The following is a 17,782-nucleotide window of genomic DNA, read 5'->3' as shown; positions in this document are numbered from 1 at the left end:
TCACTAACGGCATGAGCCTTACAAAATATAAAGCAAGCAACAAAGCATGCATCGTAAAGAGAGCTTTGTATAAGCCGGACTGCGAGTGACGTGAACTGGTTCAATCGGCGCGTCGGCGTACGCTTAGTCCAAGTTTAGCTTGCGGATCTTAGTATAACTTTGTTCCCTAGAAAGCTAGCTTTAAAATTCCAGTGAGATGTCTGTATCTATACCTACGTGAGAAAAACAGTAAAAAGTAAATGTTGCTCACAGCAACTTTTACAGACTTAAACCCTACCGGTGGTTATTTTCAGCGCTACGTGGATTCCTGGATCTCCAACAGAAGACAACCCGATGTCTTGTGTGGAGCCCCGGTTGGGCTCTGGCGGTTCGAGCTCCTATGCCTGCCGGCCGCAACCCTGGCAATCCCCTTACAACAAGCAGGTAATACGGGCATTATGGTCCAGAGAATACAGAGATAATCGTCATACAAACTCGTCGTCAAATCTTTGTAGATTTTCGACGAAAGCATTTCATAAAACACCCTTTATACAGAAGCTGCATGACGCGAGCCTAATCACATACGAGTGTCGACACACGCTTATAGTCTAAGTTTACTCCATCCCATGGGACAACTTCGTTCCTAGAACTTCTCTTCTAAACTAGCCAGAAGAACGCACTGAACTCGCAAATTGATCTGAACTTTGTAGTGAAGTAATAAATGAAGTTTATTTAGTTTAAGAACTATAATATCGGGATTTTAAGATTGCGTTCCATTTTTAACTTCACAGTTTAGGATTCTATAGCGAAACTATACTTCTGATTCGCAATTACAAAGTTAGTCTTAGTGTGTTAAATAGAATACATATTGAACCCTGTGAAGTTCGATTAAGCAGCATTAAGCTGTAGTGATCTGCTTTCAAAGGTGTGGAAGATATATTAAACTTATCAGAGTAAATAAGAGTATCAAACGAGCATGCAATTCACCTGATGGTAAGTGGCTCGTGTCACTCATGTGCAATCAAACCTAGGTAAGATTAGATTTCTACCTGAGGTCGATCACCGTTGCGCCGCTACCCCTGAGGACTAAGCTGGAATGCCTTGTAAAATTCCACACCCTTCGTACCAGAAGACAGCACCGCTTAACGCTGGTGTTATTAGGCAGAAATCGGTATGGCGGTGGTGCCGCTGGAATGGAACCACAGAGGGTTCTTCCACCTTTAGACGACTAGTAACAGCAAAACTTTAGTAGATGCATATCAGATCGGTACTATAACCGTTTCTTAAGCAAAAACCTACTTTGAATATATGGTATTGATATGGATACTAAAGTATTCTAACTAGGAGTCAAACAAATAATATCACTAAAAGCAATACGCACCAACAAGTCCATAGACGTAAAAAAGCAATAATAAAACTATATAAACGTGGAATACCTGCTACACTACAAGAAGTCGTTAAAGTCCCAAGGTTCATCCCAATAAAACGAAGTTCCACCATCAAACAACCATCCATTTGTTTTACGATGACGTAAGAAACATCAAAATACTCGCCGTGGTTTGAATTAAGAAATAAAGAATGTCTTGGAAACAAACACTGGATTAGAAAACTCCCTTACGCAAATCGTTCATAATAATTGTCTTTATATGTTAAGATCAATATTTGAGGTTAAAACAGACTAAGCAGGTAATGACTTTTCGAATAGTCCTCTTCTTGAAAATAAGCGTCAATAAAATTAGTTAATCCTTTTGAAAATCAGGAAGCAGCAATTAAAGAGAAACAGAAAATTAAAAAAGACCTGCCTTGGTTTTTTATTTGTTTCCTTATTTTTATTCCTTTGTTTTTTTCATATTAGTATGTATGTTAGTCTGTAAGGTATAGGTAATATGGACCTTGTTGTCTGAAATAAATGAATAAATTAAAAATAAATTTTCAACTTATTCGACTCATTTTACAAATTATAATTTGGCTTACTAGCATAGAAGTTGAATTTCGATCTTTAGTAGATCAAACATGGAATGATTATTAATAAAATAGGTGTTAATCGTAAGGAAAGATCAATCATTAATCAATTTCAGTATTATTTTTTTGTTTACGAGGGGGGAAACCTTCAAAAGGTACCCGGTGCCGTGGGAGCGACGCAGGGTTATGTGGGAGTCTTACCGCACTAAAACCCCCCGGTGGCCGTCCTCGGCGCTGCGTAGAGAGCTCCGGGATCCCCAAAGGAAGGCAACCGGAGTCCTCATAGCGCGTTGCCCCGTCCACGTCGAGGTCCGCCCAGGTGAGCTTGACGCTCGCCACCCCGTCTGGTGCGTACGACGGTATACGACCACAAGCGGTTCGAGATCCCACTCTTGCCGCCTGCAACCCCGGAAGCCCCCTTTTAGTCGCTTCTTATGACAGGCTTACTGTCCTGGTCCCGAAACTACAGGGACAAATCAATTACACTATTGAATGTTATTTGAAGTAAATATTCTTTATTTTTTTTTATAATATAGGAGTAGCAGACGAGCATGCAGTCCACCTGATGGTAAGTGCCTAATGCCGCCCATGGACATCTGTAATCAACCCCAGATAAGATTAGATATTCCTACCTGAGGTCGGCCACAGATGCGCCGCTACCCCTGTGGAGTAAGCTGGAACGCCTCAGAAAAGTCTGTCTCCCTTACCACACCCTTTAGACCGGAACACAGCAGCGCCTAACACTGCTGTTATAAGGTAAAAATAGGTGTGGCGGTGGTGCCGCCGGAGTCGAACCACAAAGGGCTCTACCACCTTCTAAAAATTCGTCGGCCCCATTTACTTAAACTACAAAAATTTCCTCATTTATGAAAATCAGATTTTGTATTGTGACCACGACCTAATATTTCTCAGCTGAATTCACCTTTAAAAACAAGGCGAAATAAAGCCTAATAAAATTAGTAGCAGATTGTTTATCCAATTCTGGAGCTTTGAAGATTATTCCGCGAAGAACTTTTCTATTTAGCCATTTATTATGCTTACAGACTTGTGATTTACGTGATGGTCCATTAAAATTCCGTTTTTTATTTTATACTAAAATATGTTTTTAGTAAATATAATATTTACTAGACGAAAATTAGGTACTCTATTTATTCTATATCGTAATTTTTTCTTTGAAAAATGTTTTTAATTTTTCAGGTTGCCTTTACCAACATAGTTTTTCTGGAAAAGTACCACCGTCACACCTATTTACATTCTAGTAAAATGAAAGGTGTGGAAGACAGTTGTTATGTATAAGACCTATATTGCTATGTAGTAGCATCGCATATTTGAATGATAGGTAGAACCGCTGCTCTATACAAAGCTAGTTACTACCACTTCTACGTATTTTTTTTAGTGTGGTAAGGCAGTAACTCGGCCTGGTGTAACTCGATCTCTCGATCAAAGGGTCCGAGGTTCGAGTAACAGGCCATCTCTGATTTTTCAAAATTAGGTGCGTATTAGAAATTAATTATCACTTACTTACACGAAGGAAAACATCGTAAGGAAACCTGCCTACCTGAGAGATCCTTAATAAAAGTTCTCAAAGTGTATACATATAATTAATCAATGAAGCATATACTTACTAAAGTGCAGAAATAAGTTTTAAATCTCAAATAATATTGCAATGGTTAAACTGAATCATCAATAGACAATAACTATTGTCTATGATTATAGTAAATCTATTCTATTATATTATTAGTAAATCTATTCTAAGAAAAATAAAGGAAATCAAATGAAACTTTCCATGTATTTTCGATTATCCTTTGAGCTCAGATCAAAAAACGTAGACAACGCCTCTCAAAGTACCTAAATATTGAAGGAAATCCACATTACACATCGAACGCGAGTTTTTATGTGACGAATAAAATTATAACTGACCAGTAGGTACTTATGAAGACAAAAAAATTAAATTGAGATACACTGCATACTTAAGCATAACTTATCTCTTTTTGTACCGACGACAATCATCATTAAAATTTCATTTTAACTTTCATGATGCTATCTTACAATTCTATTAGCTGCCCAACAACTCTATACCTTGCCGTACCGACAATAAGCAAAGGCCCTATTGTAAATATGTAGTATTCATATAAATTGACACTAGGTACATAAAAAGCTGACATTTGAAATATTCTGTAATCTGCCAATTTCAAAAACATTCAAATAAACCCCACTATATTTCAAGTCGGATAACGCCCCTCAAAGTCATGCAAGTTCTTCAACACAATGGGTAACCAGGCTTTATCTAAGTTATTTGGTCTAAGCCGTTCAGTACATCTCGTAGACCTCATCTAACCCACCTGCCCATCGGTCCCTGCTTGCTCTATTCAATCGCGACCATTCAACGGCTCATTTGATACCACAGATAATAAACTAAAGAACGTTCATTACTAATATCTATCATTTTTAAAAGTATAATAATTATATTACTTTTCGTCTGTTTTTAATATAGGAGAAGTAAATGAGCGTACAGTTCATCTGATAGTAAGTGGTTATTGTCGCTAATGGATATCTATGACTAACTCCGTATAAACTCGGAGGATTCGGTACCAAATAAAAACATTTTCAGAATTCGGTAGGCATAAGGTAAAAACGGAACGCTATTACTGAGCCTTTGCTACCCATCCTTCTGTGACATGGCTCTATCTCTTGTAACGAAATTGATAAACAATTGATTTTTACAGAGTTGGTTTAACGATGACAGGCAGACAGAGCAGAGGCTTTTTAATACGATCCCGTTTTGGGTACGAAATAACTCCACGTCCACGAGTATGCATACTTCACAAATCAAATATGGTGTATTTGATTTGTGAAGTACGCTGACGCCTCTGAACCAACTTACTCTGCAACAAATCGCTGACTCCACCGTACCTTCCGTGTTTGTCTTCCATTCAATCCGTTTACATAACGTCCGGGCGATTCCTGATTGAACGAACGATGTATTTAACGCGGGATTCATTCCAAACAATACAGTCCACGTTGGCAGAGAATTTGTACGCAAATGGTATCGGACTAATGTCTCTAATTAGCCCCGGTTTGTTCCAGTAATTGTATTGACCGAAATACGGTACCTTTCTATGCTATTTGGACAAAATGAACCTATGCCCGGTTCATAAATTGTATAATTGGGTACTTTACACGTGTGTTTTTTATTATGTTTTCGTTAACACTAAAATTTAGCCGAATATATTAACTATGCGTCTAGATCATCGCAAGGAAATCTAAATGCCTGAGTTCTGCCTGATAGACTATGCCTTCAACATTTTTGCTTATCACATCTCAAACCATGCCCAGCAGTGGGTTAATAATGGAACAACTATGAATCGCTGCCTGAAATTGTTTAATCCATATTGCATCAAAACACTTCATTTTCCGAGTAAACGGGAAAAATGACTTAATTTACTCCGAAGAGGTTATTTATAAATCACCCAGCGAAAGATTAATAAAAACGAAGCGCCGCAAACTTTGAGAAAATCCGCGGAATTTTTTAAAACAATTTCGCTGTCAAACCGCTAACAAAGTCAGCGAAGAAAACAAACTTTTGTATTGCTCCTGAATAAAATACGAACTCGTTCAGCTCGGGCGCAACAATATGTGATACTCATTTAAAATTACCGCCTTTCTAGCAGTTTCAATGGGATTTTCATTTGAAAACAATTTCAAGCAATGCTACAAACAATACTTACCTAAACAAAGGTACATATATTTAGAGATAAGGCAGTGATAGCGTAGTGGTTAAGAAACTCGGCCGCTCGATCGAGGAGTCCGAGGTTTAAATCCCAGGCACGTTCCTCTGATTTTTCAAAGTTAAGTGCGTATTAGACATTAATTATCACTTGCTTAAACGGTGAAAACACCGTGAAGCCTGCATACTTGAAGGATTAAAAAAAGAAGAAAAAAGTCTCAAAGGTATGGGTCATGTGAAGTCTACCAATACGCACTTGTCCAGCGCGGTGGACTATGGCCTAATCCTTTTCATTCTGAAACCCGTGCCCAGCAGTGTGACAATAATGGGTACATGATGATTTAGAGATAGTATGCTTGCTTGATACTCGCAAGTGAATCCACCACTGTAATGTCCGCCACCACTCTCTACTGGCATACGTGAGACAATGTACATACATATCTATTTAATAGATACATACATACAATACAACAATACAACCACCATAACTATTTCTGCGTTAGGTACAGTGTAGAGATGTTGTGTTCTGGTTTGACAGGTGTTGTAAGGCAAATTCGCTAGGAGGCATTGACCAGTGTGTCTATACCTGCAGGCATTTCATTTCTCAGACGTGCACTTGTACTCGATTCCAGACTATGAGTACTTAGTATCAAGAATCAAACCAGTCGAATGGATTTATTCATTAAATGAAATATATTTATTGTGTATGGTTTATTGGACGACCGCGTGGCAGACCGGTCACTATGCCGGTCTGACGCGCAGAGGGTCCCGGGTTCGATCCCCGGCCAGACAGATTTCTAAATGATAAATTTAGATTTCTGTTTCTGGGTCTGGGTGTTTGTGTATTTATCTCTGTGTGTATCCATAGCACCCACGATACAGGGAATCCTAGTGTGGGGTTGTGGGTGTAGAAAGCGTTTTTTATAGGCCTGCGGAGGCACTTACAGATTGTCAGTTACAATATTTTTTCTTATACTATCGGATGGAACGCGACCTCAATTAAGAAGATCCGGTAAGAAACTAGGCGGGATTGGCTATTTTTTTCATGACAGACCACTTCTAAAACTGAAAATCCTAAAAAGTTTTTTTTTACTCTAGCATGCCTTGCAACTGCAGTCTTCAATATGTTCAAGCACATAATTATCTACAAACTAACAATCTAGACACTCGTCTAAAGTTAAAATAACAGTAGGTATTATAAATCATCTGTCACTTAATTATAATAATTATGATTAAAAATGTATACAATACAGTGTGTTGAAAAAGTTATTTGAAATAACGATGATCCTAGAGAAATATAAGCATCAAAAGATGCAAGGGTTTTTTATTACAGATATTTTAGTGCGGTCTCAAATCAGAACAGATTTATGTTCGGAGTAAATTCAAAGTATATAAGCATTATTATTTTATTGTAATTTATTCAGGTAACATTATATTACGAATTCTAAAGAAATTTTGAATGAAATTATTTTCCTGCTAACATCCTGCTCATTATTTCTGCTATGGAGAATGTGCACGAAATATTTTGACGTACTCATCATAATGAAACAATATCAATTTATAATAAAAGTAATAATTAAGTAATTTTGTTTCTCTTGTTGTACTTCTAAAAAGGAAAGACTTATTTAATTTTCCGCTAATTATTAAAACTGAGAAAAGAGTTACATAGCAGTAACGGAACGCAATCCACTTCACTCGCTGTCAAACGTCACTGACTTTTGACATTGACTTTTTATTTTTCAATACTAAAACGTCATTCGATTTAGTAATAAAATATTGAATTTTAATCTTATTGTTTAACATTGTTCATGTATATACGCAGTAGTTTAATATAATTGTACAGTTTTTCGTAATAAATCAATAATAAAGTGATACTTAAGCATTGCTTTTTGGGGTTGACTAAAATACTTATTTCCGGAGTTGCAAAACAAAGATTGCAAACTCGATATTTGCAAATTTTAGTATTGAGTAGTGCAGAATGGATTATGTGACTACGCTCAAGATTCTGGTGATAGGTGAGAGTGGTGTTGGCAAATCGAGGTAAGTTTATTGTTGTGAAATTGTACAGTCATTTCACACATTCAGTAATAACACGTATGTACATGCACATACAAATACACCATGATTCAAGTACACACATTGTTAACATAGTGAAGACAAAGCATAATAATCAAAACATAACCTATGAACAAAAGCCCAAAATAATCACAGCTGTGTACATAGGAATGCAAACCTGTGATACTTTTTTCAGACAAAGCAGCACCTCTCCGCTAGATAACTATGCATATAATTTATAATATGTCTTACTTTACAAACATTCGATTGCACACAAGCCTAGACCTATAGCAGAAAACGAAAACAATACGTTATGACATCTATACAATGGTTAGAACAGAAATCAGACTGTTTAAAAACATGGCCTATGACACTCATATATCTATGACACTATGGATATGTTTTATCTATACTTTTAAACTTAAATTAATCTATAAGTAAAAAAGATTAACAGTATTTAATACATAGTTTTCCATTTTAGTATCATTCTGGCATTTACAACGGGAGACTACAATGCGTCATTCCCGGCTACCATCGGAGTGGATTACAAGTGTAAGGTGATGGAGGTGAACGGCCTCAAAGTGAAGTTGGGTATATGGGACACTGCCGGACAGGAGCGGTATCGGACTCTGACTAATAGCTTCTACAGGTGGGTAAAGTTAGGTCCATGTAGAGAAACAATAAAATTTTGTGTAGGACTAATTTCATAATAAGCAGTTCCAACAATTATATGTTTCAAAATAAGGGTTTGCTTAGTAATGCAACTGTTCTAAGTTACTTACAACACTTGCTAAAGGCAGTAGAACACTTTATGGTTCAACTCCAGTGGCACCACTGCTGCACTTATTTCTGCCTAATTATATTCCTATATTGTACTCCTATATTATAAAAAGAAACCTAATGGAATTGTGTAAAGATAGAAAAAGAGTCTTTTCCTCCAACTTCAGTATATCCTGCCGTCGCCTGCTAGTAATCTGCTCGGAGGTTGCACAAAAGAGAAAAAGAACTGTTATAAGAGATTATCAAACCTAATATTTTTTTGTAGTAGATCAGCGTTTGCCAGCCTTTTTCAGTCCACGGCCCCTTAGGAAATCAAACACAGTTTTCACGGACCCCCTTAATAAAATTAACAGCAAAAAAACGGATTTGGTATTTATTTTAGTTATTACAGATACAAAAAAAAACAAATGCAGAAGATAATTATAACTATTTATTACGAAAAATATGAAAAAAAAAATATGTGAAAGTTGGTGCAACACCAACTTTTTTTTTTGCAACTAAATCAGGGATATTCAGGTTGATGTTGCTAGTAAGCTGTAATCTCAAATCAGATTCTACTTGTAATCTGTTTCTGTATTTGTTTTTGTATAAACAAGAGTAGAGAATGCCCTTTCACATAGGTATGTGGTTGAAAAAAAGCAGTAAGGGGGCCCTTTTGCATATAACGAGTGATTTATGTATGGTCCAGATATGACACCGCGGACCCCCATACATATAATCGCGGACCCCCAGGGGTCTGCGGACCACAGGTTGGGAAACGCGGTAGTAGATAATTACATTAAGAATTTTTAAATATCAATAATCTACCACAATTGGCAAGGTATTTGAATGAAGAAGCGGCAAAAAAACATTCATAAAATACATCTTTTACCTAAAAAAAACTTCTATTTAAATTATAAGATAATTTTAGAGTAATCGGTGAATTTTTTGCACTATTAATACAGTGATTAATGTCATGGCATTTCGAGAATGACTCAACAGGAAATTACACAACATTTACCTTGAGCACCGTTGAGATTTCACAGCTGGTTTTTTACTTTTGTTTTAGAGACGCACATGGTGCTATATTGGTTTATGATGTCTCTGAACCGAAAACGTTGGCCAAACTGAATGAATGGGTGGAGGAATTGCAAGTGTACTCTACGAAGAAGAATATTGTATGTTTGGTTGTTGGGAACAAGATAGATAAGGTAAGCATTTGTTGTTATTTTTATAGTTGCAACAGTTACGGCGCTTGGCGCGTGGCCGTTGGTCACAATACCGATCTGACATTTAAAAGGTTCCAGGTTCGATCCCCGGTCAGCCATACATCTAAATTATGAATTAAGATTTAGTTGTCTTTGTGTGTGTCCATAGCATGTTAGGATTCTCTGTGTCCACGACACAGATAGATAGATAGACAATCCTAATATGGTGCTGAAATTGTAAAATGTGTCCTTGTTTTATGTCCCAATCCTAAGCACATGCATCTTCCCACTAGTGTGAATTAAATTCTTCTTCAAAGCATATCAGTACAAGAGAAATTAGTTATTGGTCCCAACTTATATATTAAAAATTTATTATTAAGTAAGGCCTCTAATTACAAATAATAGTTGCCTGCTTTTCGATGTTGACAACTTGCATCAATGACTTAAAATGCCCCCATAAAATATGGACTATGTCTGAATTAAATGGAAATAAATAAAATAAAATAAATAAATAAGCTTGAAATTTACTCATCAGTATACACTTAGAAGTCCCTACCACACCCTATGTTGCTTAACTTTATATCAATAAAATAAATCAATTAAATCTAAGTGTTTCTTCAGTAAACATGTGTATTATTTTGTTCATACTCGTATGTCTCAATGGCATTCCTTAAGCACATTCTGCATAGCATATTAAGCATTGTCTGACAGAACTGTCCTACTGACAGAACTTATCATACATTAGTACCCATGAACTCTGATCTATGACGGGTAATTGCGTACTGATCTATTTAAAAGTAAAATAAATTGTCATATATTTACATGACTAATACTTTACTGATACGAGTTAACATTCCTATTTATGATTAACATACTTGTGATAACTTTTATTTTAAGTCAAAAGGAAATATAAATAGAACTAAGGGTTTGTTTATTTACCCAATCTAGTAAAACATTAAGGAGGTAGAGCCCTTTGTGATTCGACTCTGGCGGCACCACCGTCAGATTCTGCCTCATAACAACTGTATTAAGCGCAGCTGTGTTCTGGTTTGAAAGGTGTGGTAAGGGAGACATACTTTTCCGAGGCGATCCTGCTTAGTTCTCAAGGGTAGCAGCGCGTCTTTGGCCGACCTCAAATTGGGATATCTAATCCTATCAGGGATTGATTATAGATGTCAATGGGCGGCAGTAGCCACTTATAGTCCACGTAAAAATGCTAGTCCGCTCTAAATATATAAATGAATCACATCGCCATAGTAAATTGTATGACTACTGCTCTCAACAACTTCAGAGCGGACTAGCAGTTTGGCGATAACTATACCATCAGATGAACTGCATGCTCGTCTGCTACTCCTATATTATAAAAAAATATATATTGATTTGTGACTGCCCTAAATCAGTGTATAATTTTAAGCACAAAGTTATGACATTATACAGCTCTCGCATATTTATGTTAGAATATTTTATATTATATTATTTTAGAGTTATTTTAAAATATTTTTTTATGTAGCCTCGTGCAGTCACAAGGGAGGCTGGCCAGGCGTTCGCACAAAAACACAGGATGCTCTTTATTGAGAGCAGTGCTAAGACTCAAGAGGGTATCAACTTAGCTTTTGAGGAGTTGGTGCAGAAGGTAAGAATATTTTAGACTTCAAAATTCAAATACTCAAGAACTATACTATGTTTAGTGATTTGGGATTCTCGGATTTTAAGGATGTTTTTAATTAACATGAAAAATTGCAAATATAGTGTAGTCTGATATTTTTTTTGTGGAGGTGCCGAAAGCATTTAAAAATGGTGTGAACTACTACTCTGTCCGTCGTTTGTAAACCATTTTTTTAAAGTTTCATAGATAACTGAAAACAGCACTAAGAAGGGACTAAAGAATCAACCTAAAGTCTTACTATCGTTATTAATAATCTATCCAATGTTTTGTCTACCAAAGAATAACATTTGGCAATTTCTTCATGCCAGACATTGTCAAATTTTGATCTTTAGTAGGTAAGAAATAGATAGATATGTTATTAATAAAGGATGTAAATAGAACATCCATGTTCAAGGATAAGTTTATAAGAAAGTATTTGTTTTCTAGATAATAGAGACACCAGGACTCTGGGAGTCGACAGGCTCGTCTTCCAACATCCGCATATCAGATGAGGACAGGAGGGGGAGGGACGAATCCTCGTGCTACGACTACACTTGTACCATATAGAACTTGTAGCGTGTAGCTTGTAGCTTGACGTCATTTTGTAGTTATGGTTGGCTGTACCTTGATTTTTTTTGCTGTCATTTGAAATGAGAAGGTTTTTAAATTAATCGATATTCGTTCTTTTTTATGGTCCATTATTGTGCAGGCAATATTGCCGGCAACGTTCAAGTTAAATAGGATGCGCAAACGGGCAAAAAATTGCATTTTGTTGGAATTTATGCCGAATCTATAGGTAAGTCAGCAATATTGCCAGTAAAACTAGCTTAAATGTGTCTTTGTGCAACATTTTAATCCAGTCTGCTAGGCATCGAACTCTGTGGTGCTACTCTAAACTATTACTACAAAATCGAGATTGCAGCTGCGATTGCGAACTTGATAGCTTTAACTAGCCTGTTTACGAGCCTAGTATTGTGCAGAACCATTGTAATATTGTATCGGCAATCTTGCAGTACAACCAAAGCGGATTAATATCAGGGGCAATATAGCCGGTTCAACATGGGCTAAAAGCACGTAGAATATATTATGTAGCTATGATTCTAATGATTTGTTATTGTAACTAAGTACAGACGATATTTGAATAACATAAACTTGTTATTCAAAGTTCGGGGCCCTATTTTATAAATATCACAAGAACTATGATGGCTAATTTAAGAACCTCCTATTTCAAACTTGATTGTTTATCGTTCAGGTGTTTTAATATTAAAGTTGTTTATTAATACATTAAAAAATGGTCTGTAAGTGAATTGTAACTTTACGTGTGTTCAAAAATTATTCAAAATTAAAATGGATTTATTGAATTTTTTATTGAAATTGAATTCATTAGTGCTCTTTTTGATAAGTAATCGTTTTTTTTTAATCTGGTGAAAAAAAATGGTTCCAATATGATGTGAACATTCCAAAAAGTATTAGTGGTTGCGATTTTGTTTTTTTTTTTTGTCATTTCTTTGAATCTGAACATGGCTATATCACCATGCATAAACAAAACAATATAAGGGTTAGTTATATCACACATAGCGTAGCCAGGTGGAATTAAAGTGTTGTTAGTTTAAAAATACAAATAGGTATATTTGTTGTCTTTTTTAACTGTGTTTATCGTGAGTTATTTTACAAATTCTAGTAGATAATATTATTACAATCAATTCATTTGCAATCCACGTGGCGCAGCAGGCACCATACCAGTCAGACACCTATTATTCCGGGTTCGATTCCCCGCCAGGCAGAAATCAATTTAAGGGTCTAGGTCTAGGTTTTGTACTAATGTTTTATGTGGATATATTACATTCAAAATGTTTTCTTCAAGTTTTAAAAGTTTTCATGTTTTTCAAAGTTGAGATTTTTTATGGTCCTTTATGTATAATATTTATGTTACCATTAAAGTACAATTATTTTAAAACGTGATTGAAAGCGTTACAAAACTCATCTGATCTTTGTTAACTAATAGCGTACAAAAATAAATATCCGTATATATTTCGTAACGTACTGTAAATTAAATATTTGCGTGTTAAAATATAGTTCAGCGTATCACGCAAGCTTAACATGTTCACAATATTAATTTCATTGTGAATATATAAAGGGATATTCTCTGTAAAAGTCGCGCAAGTCGCGATTCGTTTTTGATTCTTACGACTTCTTTCCTGTCACACGTTTACGTCTGCACGTGTGTTCTATCCACATGCGTGCCACTTCCATAATATCGTGTCATACGCAAACGCATATACGTCGTGAAGTGACTAGTGAGTTAATGCATGTGACAAGAATATTCCCTTATGAAAATATGTTTGACTTTCGTACTTCAGTACTACAAAAACGTCGAAACTAAAAGTGAGGCAACACAAAAAAACAACAATGTTGCACCATTTGTCCTACAATTTTTTACTATAAATACTACGCATGGAAATGTAAATTTTGTGTGGTTTGAAATTCAAATTCGAACAAGTAAAACACGCAATCGTAGCGATTAAACGCTGTATTTAATTTTAATATCGTTATTTAAACATTGCTTGGTTATGCGCGGACACGCTAGCCTGCCCTATAGAAATATACAGGGCAACAGGTATACCGGACCAATTTTTCAAGTGCTTGGATAGTGAAATCCGAAACTGCAAATAAGGATTAGTAAAAAATACTGAAAGGAGTTACAAGGCCGATTTGGATTAAAAAAAAAACTAAAACTGCGTCACTAGATTTAAAAATCAAAATATCTCTGAACTAGAATAGAACGAGTTCATATTGATAAAAAAAACACATCCTATATCATACCACCATTGGATAGTGTCGCTTATGAGGATCAAATTCAAATATAAATAAAAAAACTAAAGGAAAAGGCTAATTTTTAAGGTTCTTTTTCATAGGCTTATAGTTTCCGATTAGACCATCCACGCACATTTGAAAACTTCTTCCTGCATATTGTATATTGCCTGTTGTATTAAAAGTAGATCTATACAATTTTAGATCATTGGTGCTAAAATGCAATGTTGTATGAATTATCTATGACGTCAATATCTGATGCAATATGTCTTTAATTGTTAATGCAATATCATTATAATTTCTTATCATTAATTATATCGATTGTTTGTTAAGTGGACAATATAAATGTTGTATCTTTAACATCTCATATGTATAAAAAATAAATATCCAATGTAATATGATTCCAAAATGGTTATAATTTATGGCAACAATATTTCATAAAATTTGACGTGTATATCTTATATTCCCCTTTTTATAATCTGAATGTAAAATTTGTATAAATTAACCTCTTATTCTGAAACTGTATGAACGGACTTTTAATTTAGAATGCACTTAAAAGTTAGAGTATTGTTCTTTCAAAGCATAAATTTAAATGTGTGTTTCAAAGTGTAAGTCTGAAATATGCTTGTGTGCGAAACAAAAATATATCTTACTAACACTCGGGTAAGTTTTACTTTGTGTTCAGAGAATGGTAGATAAATTATATTTTAGGTGCGGTTATATGGTCACCGATTTTTGTTTCCATGCGAACATGTTAATAACAAACCAACCAGTACAATCTTATTTAGTTGTTAAAACATTAAAAATCGGCGCCGAAAATCAGCGTCTATATAACCGCAATGAGGTACACGCCAACCCATATGAGCAATGTGATATTTTATAATGTTTGCTTTTGTATATAAATAAATGTTTATTTATTAATATAGCTCTCACTTTTAATAAAATTTAAACACATACTGCGTTTTTCAATGATATTACGATGAAATTTATATCCCAAATACCCTTATACTCTGAAGATTTTACGTACTTTCACGCAAGTTAGGTGCTAACCGACCGTCAAACGGCCTCTCTCGCCTTGTTTGTTAACTAAACTGAGTTTGATAATATATAACAAAAATACAGGGCAAACGGTTAGACCTTTCCCTTTTTGAAGCCGGTATGAAATACATTATCTAAGTTTTACAATTTTTATATCAATGTTCATAATTTTCCGAGGAATTCCAGCATAGTCCTCAGGGCTATCTGTGACCGACCTCAGGTAGAGTCCTAATCTGGGATTGATTTTGGACGTCCATAGGCGGTAGCAACCACTTGCCATCAGGTGGACTGCATGCTCGTCTTATACTCTTATAAAATGATTTCATGTTTATTCGAATGTTTCGCTTGTTAGAAAATATACTTTAAAATTCAACATATTTTTTTTATATTTCATAAAGAAAGGTATGTAACCTTTTTTTTTTATATTTAACCTAACGATAAGGCAGACAGGCTACCTGATGGAAAGCAGTCACCGTCGCCTATGGACATTTGCAACACCAGTGGAGTCGCCAATGCATCGCCGGCTTTGAAGGAGAGCTCTTTTTACACCCCTCTTGAAGAGCCCCATGTCATAGTCCTGAGGACCTCAGGGGGAAGTTCATTCCACATTTTGCACGTACGCGGTAAAAATGACCGTGCAAACCGAACTGTGGAGGACCGCCACGGGTCAAGCTGATGTGGATGGAACCTCATCCTTCGGCGAGTGGTGCGAGTTCTTTATGAAATATAATTAAAAAAGAATGTGTGCTGTACGCGATGGTAAATCATTGTCGTACATGTATAATATATATATATAGTATATTATATATAGTACATTCATAACCAACCCTATTTAAACCGTATATTGAAGTGAATTATAGACGTTTTGTGAATCCTGAGAACTATTTTTGTGGCAGCTCCTGATTAAAAATGAGTGCAAATATTGTATTATGTCTATTTTATATGAGTGATATGTTTTTATATTGATCGAAACTCTTGTTAGGATCTATTCATAAGAAATGCTTCAAGATAAACCTCAAATTGGTCAAATTAATATTATTATTTTATAACAAGGATATAAAGGAAACAGGAGGAGAAAAGTATATCTACTCCTAAAAGTATATTCCTAAAAAGTATACTTTCATAAATGTATCTCGTCTATGTAGGTAACTTTTAAGTACATCAAAATTTGCACCGGATTTAACCCAACATAAGTCAAAAGAACTAATCCTCCAAAACTGATCCCAACCTAACCAAACCTAACCCTCAAGTGTCCTTAAGCAGTGAATGTATTACGTCTTAGGAATCCTTCATAACAACCTGTTTAACCTCGAGCTGTTTCACTTAATCGCGCCATTCATCAGCACCAAGGGACAACAGCCCTCAAGGGATGAGAGCCGCTAATGACACACCATCACTCTTGCACTCAGAATGAGCGACAAATATAGAAGCGGCATTTGTAAAGATTTATTGGTGTACAAGACAGTGACTCACTGGAAGCTATGCTAGCTTTTATTGTCATGAAATGAGAAGTGTATTTCACGGGAAAACAATTTAGTGGTAAACAATTCTTAAATTGCGATAGATTTCGAGTATTTTTCAATAAGTAGGTCGGTATTCATTTCATTCAGTAAATTGTACAAATCACTTATTTGATTGAAACCTATCATAATCAGGAAATATCAGGGGATATCACATAAAATTAGGTATAGCATAACATTTGAGTAATATTATCAATACTTTTGAAGTTAAAATTATGAAAAAGTATAAGATAATAATATTTACCTAATTATTATGGATTTATAAGTAGAATTTTAATTTGTACCCTATTAATAATGTTTTAAGCGTACCTAGTATGTACGACTAGTATGACACATTTGGCACGCCCTGCATCATAAACGACTTCATGGATTTTATTATAATGGTGTCATTGGATTTGCCTAAATTATGGAAGTGTTTTTTCAGTATTTTTTTATAATATGTTAATTAATCTCTAGTTATTAATTATGCCAAATAAGTATAGCTTCTTAAACACACTTTTATTTACATACTTAACTGATATATACCTAAGCTTTTATTTCTTATAGCTTCACGTGCAAACCCCATAGCGTGTTGTGTACGCCAGGCATTACGACACATAATCTTGACCCAGTAAGGCAGCTTGTGTTTGAGTTTACTAAGGTCAGGAGACTATAAGACCCCGTTTGTCACCGACCAAGCAGGATCCGCGAGACGAGGGTGCGAGGGATTCGGATGGTAAACAAAACACTTGGACTATTTACATGCACATAATATTTTACAGAGCAGTTTAAGGAAGTCCAGTGTAGTAATTATTTTTGTTTCTTTATTTGCAAGTGGGCATTTTTTTATTTGGACATTAAAAAAAAGTATTTTTACGAAATATGAAACCAATCCCATATGGATTTGAAGTACTTCTATAAGGTCAGATACAAAAACTTTGCTACTCTTGAAGACAAAAATATTCAATTATTATAAGGACTAAATTAGATTGCTTCTTTTTAGTCTACGACCTTCTATGTGTAGGGCCTTACCGTACTCTTTAGCGAAATCAAAATAATTGGCCAAGTACGAGACGAACTCACGCACAGAACGTTCCGT

At 35.4% G+C, this 17,782-nt stretch overlaps 1 protein-coding gene across 1 annotated transcript; it reads left to right on the top strand.

The window, feature by feature from the left end:
* The first annotated feature begins 7,397 nt into the window (after positions 1-7,397).
* Positions 7,398-12,680, top strand: LOC140757909 (ras-related protein Rab-18). Its single transcript, XM_073093785.1, has 5 exons — positions 7,398-7,708; positions 8,205-8,372; positions 9,552-9,693; positions 11,201-11,323; positions 11,783-12,680. Exons 1-5 carry the CDS (start codon positions 7,647-7,649, stop codon positions 11,900-11,902), a joined length of 615 nt encoding a protein of 204 aa, XP_072949886.1. The 5' UTR covers positions 7,398-7,646; the 3' UTR covers positions 11,903-12,680.
* The last annotated feature ends 5,102 nt before the right edge of the window (positions 12,681-17,782 follow it).

The sequence above is a fragment of the Epargyreus clarus genome, unplaced genomic scaffold (assembly GCF_041222505.1).
Source record: "Epargyreus clarus isolate Ecla_fem2 unplaced genomic scaffold, WU_Ecla_fem_2.2 ptg000005l, whole genome shotgun sequence".
Classification (NCBI taxonomy): domain Eukaryota; kingdom Metazoa; phylum Arthropoda; class Insecta; order Lepidoptera; family Hesperiidae; genus Epargyreus; species Epargyreus clarus.
Note: the sequence above shows the minus strand (reverse complement) of the source record. Positions and strands in the feature narration are given on the sequence as shown.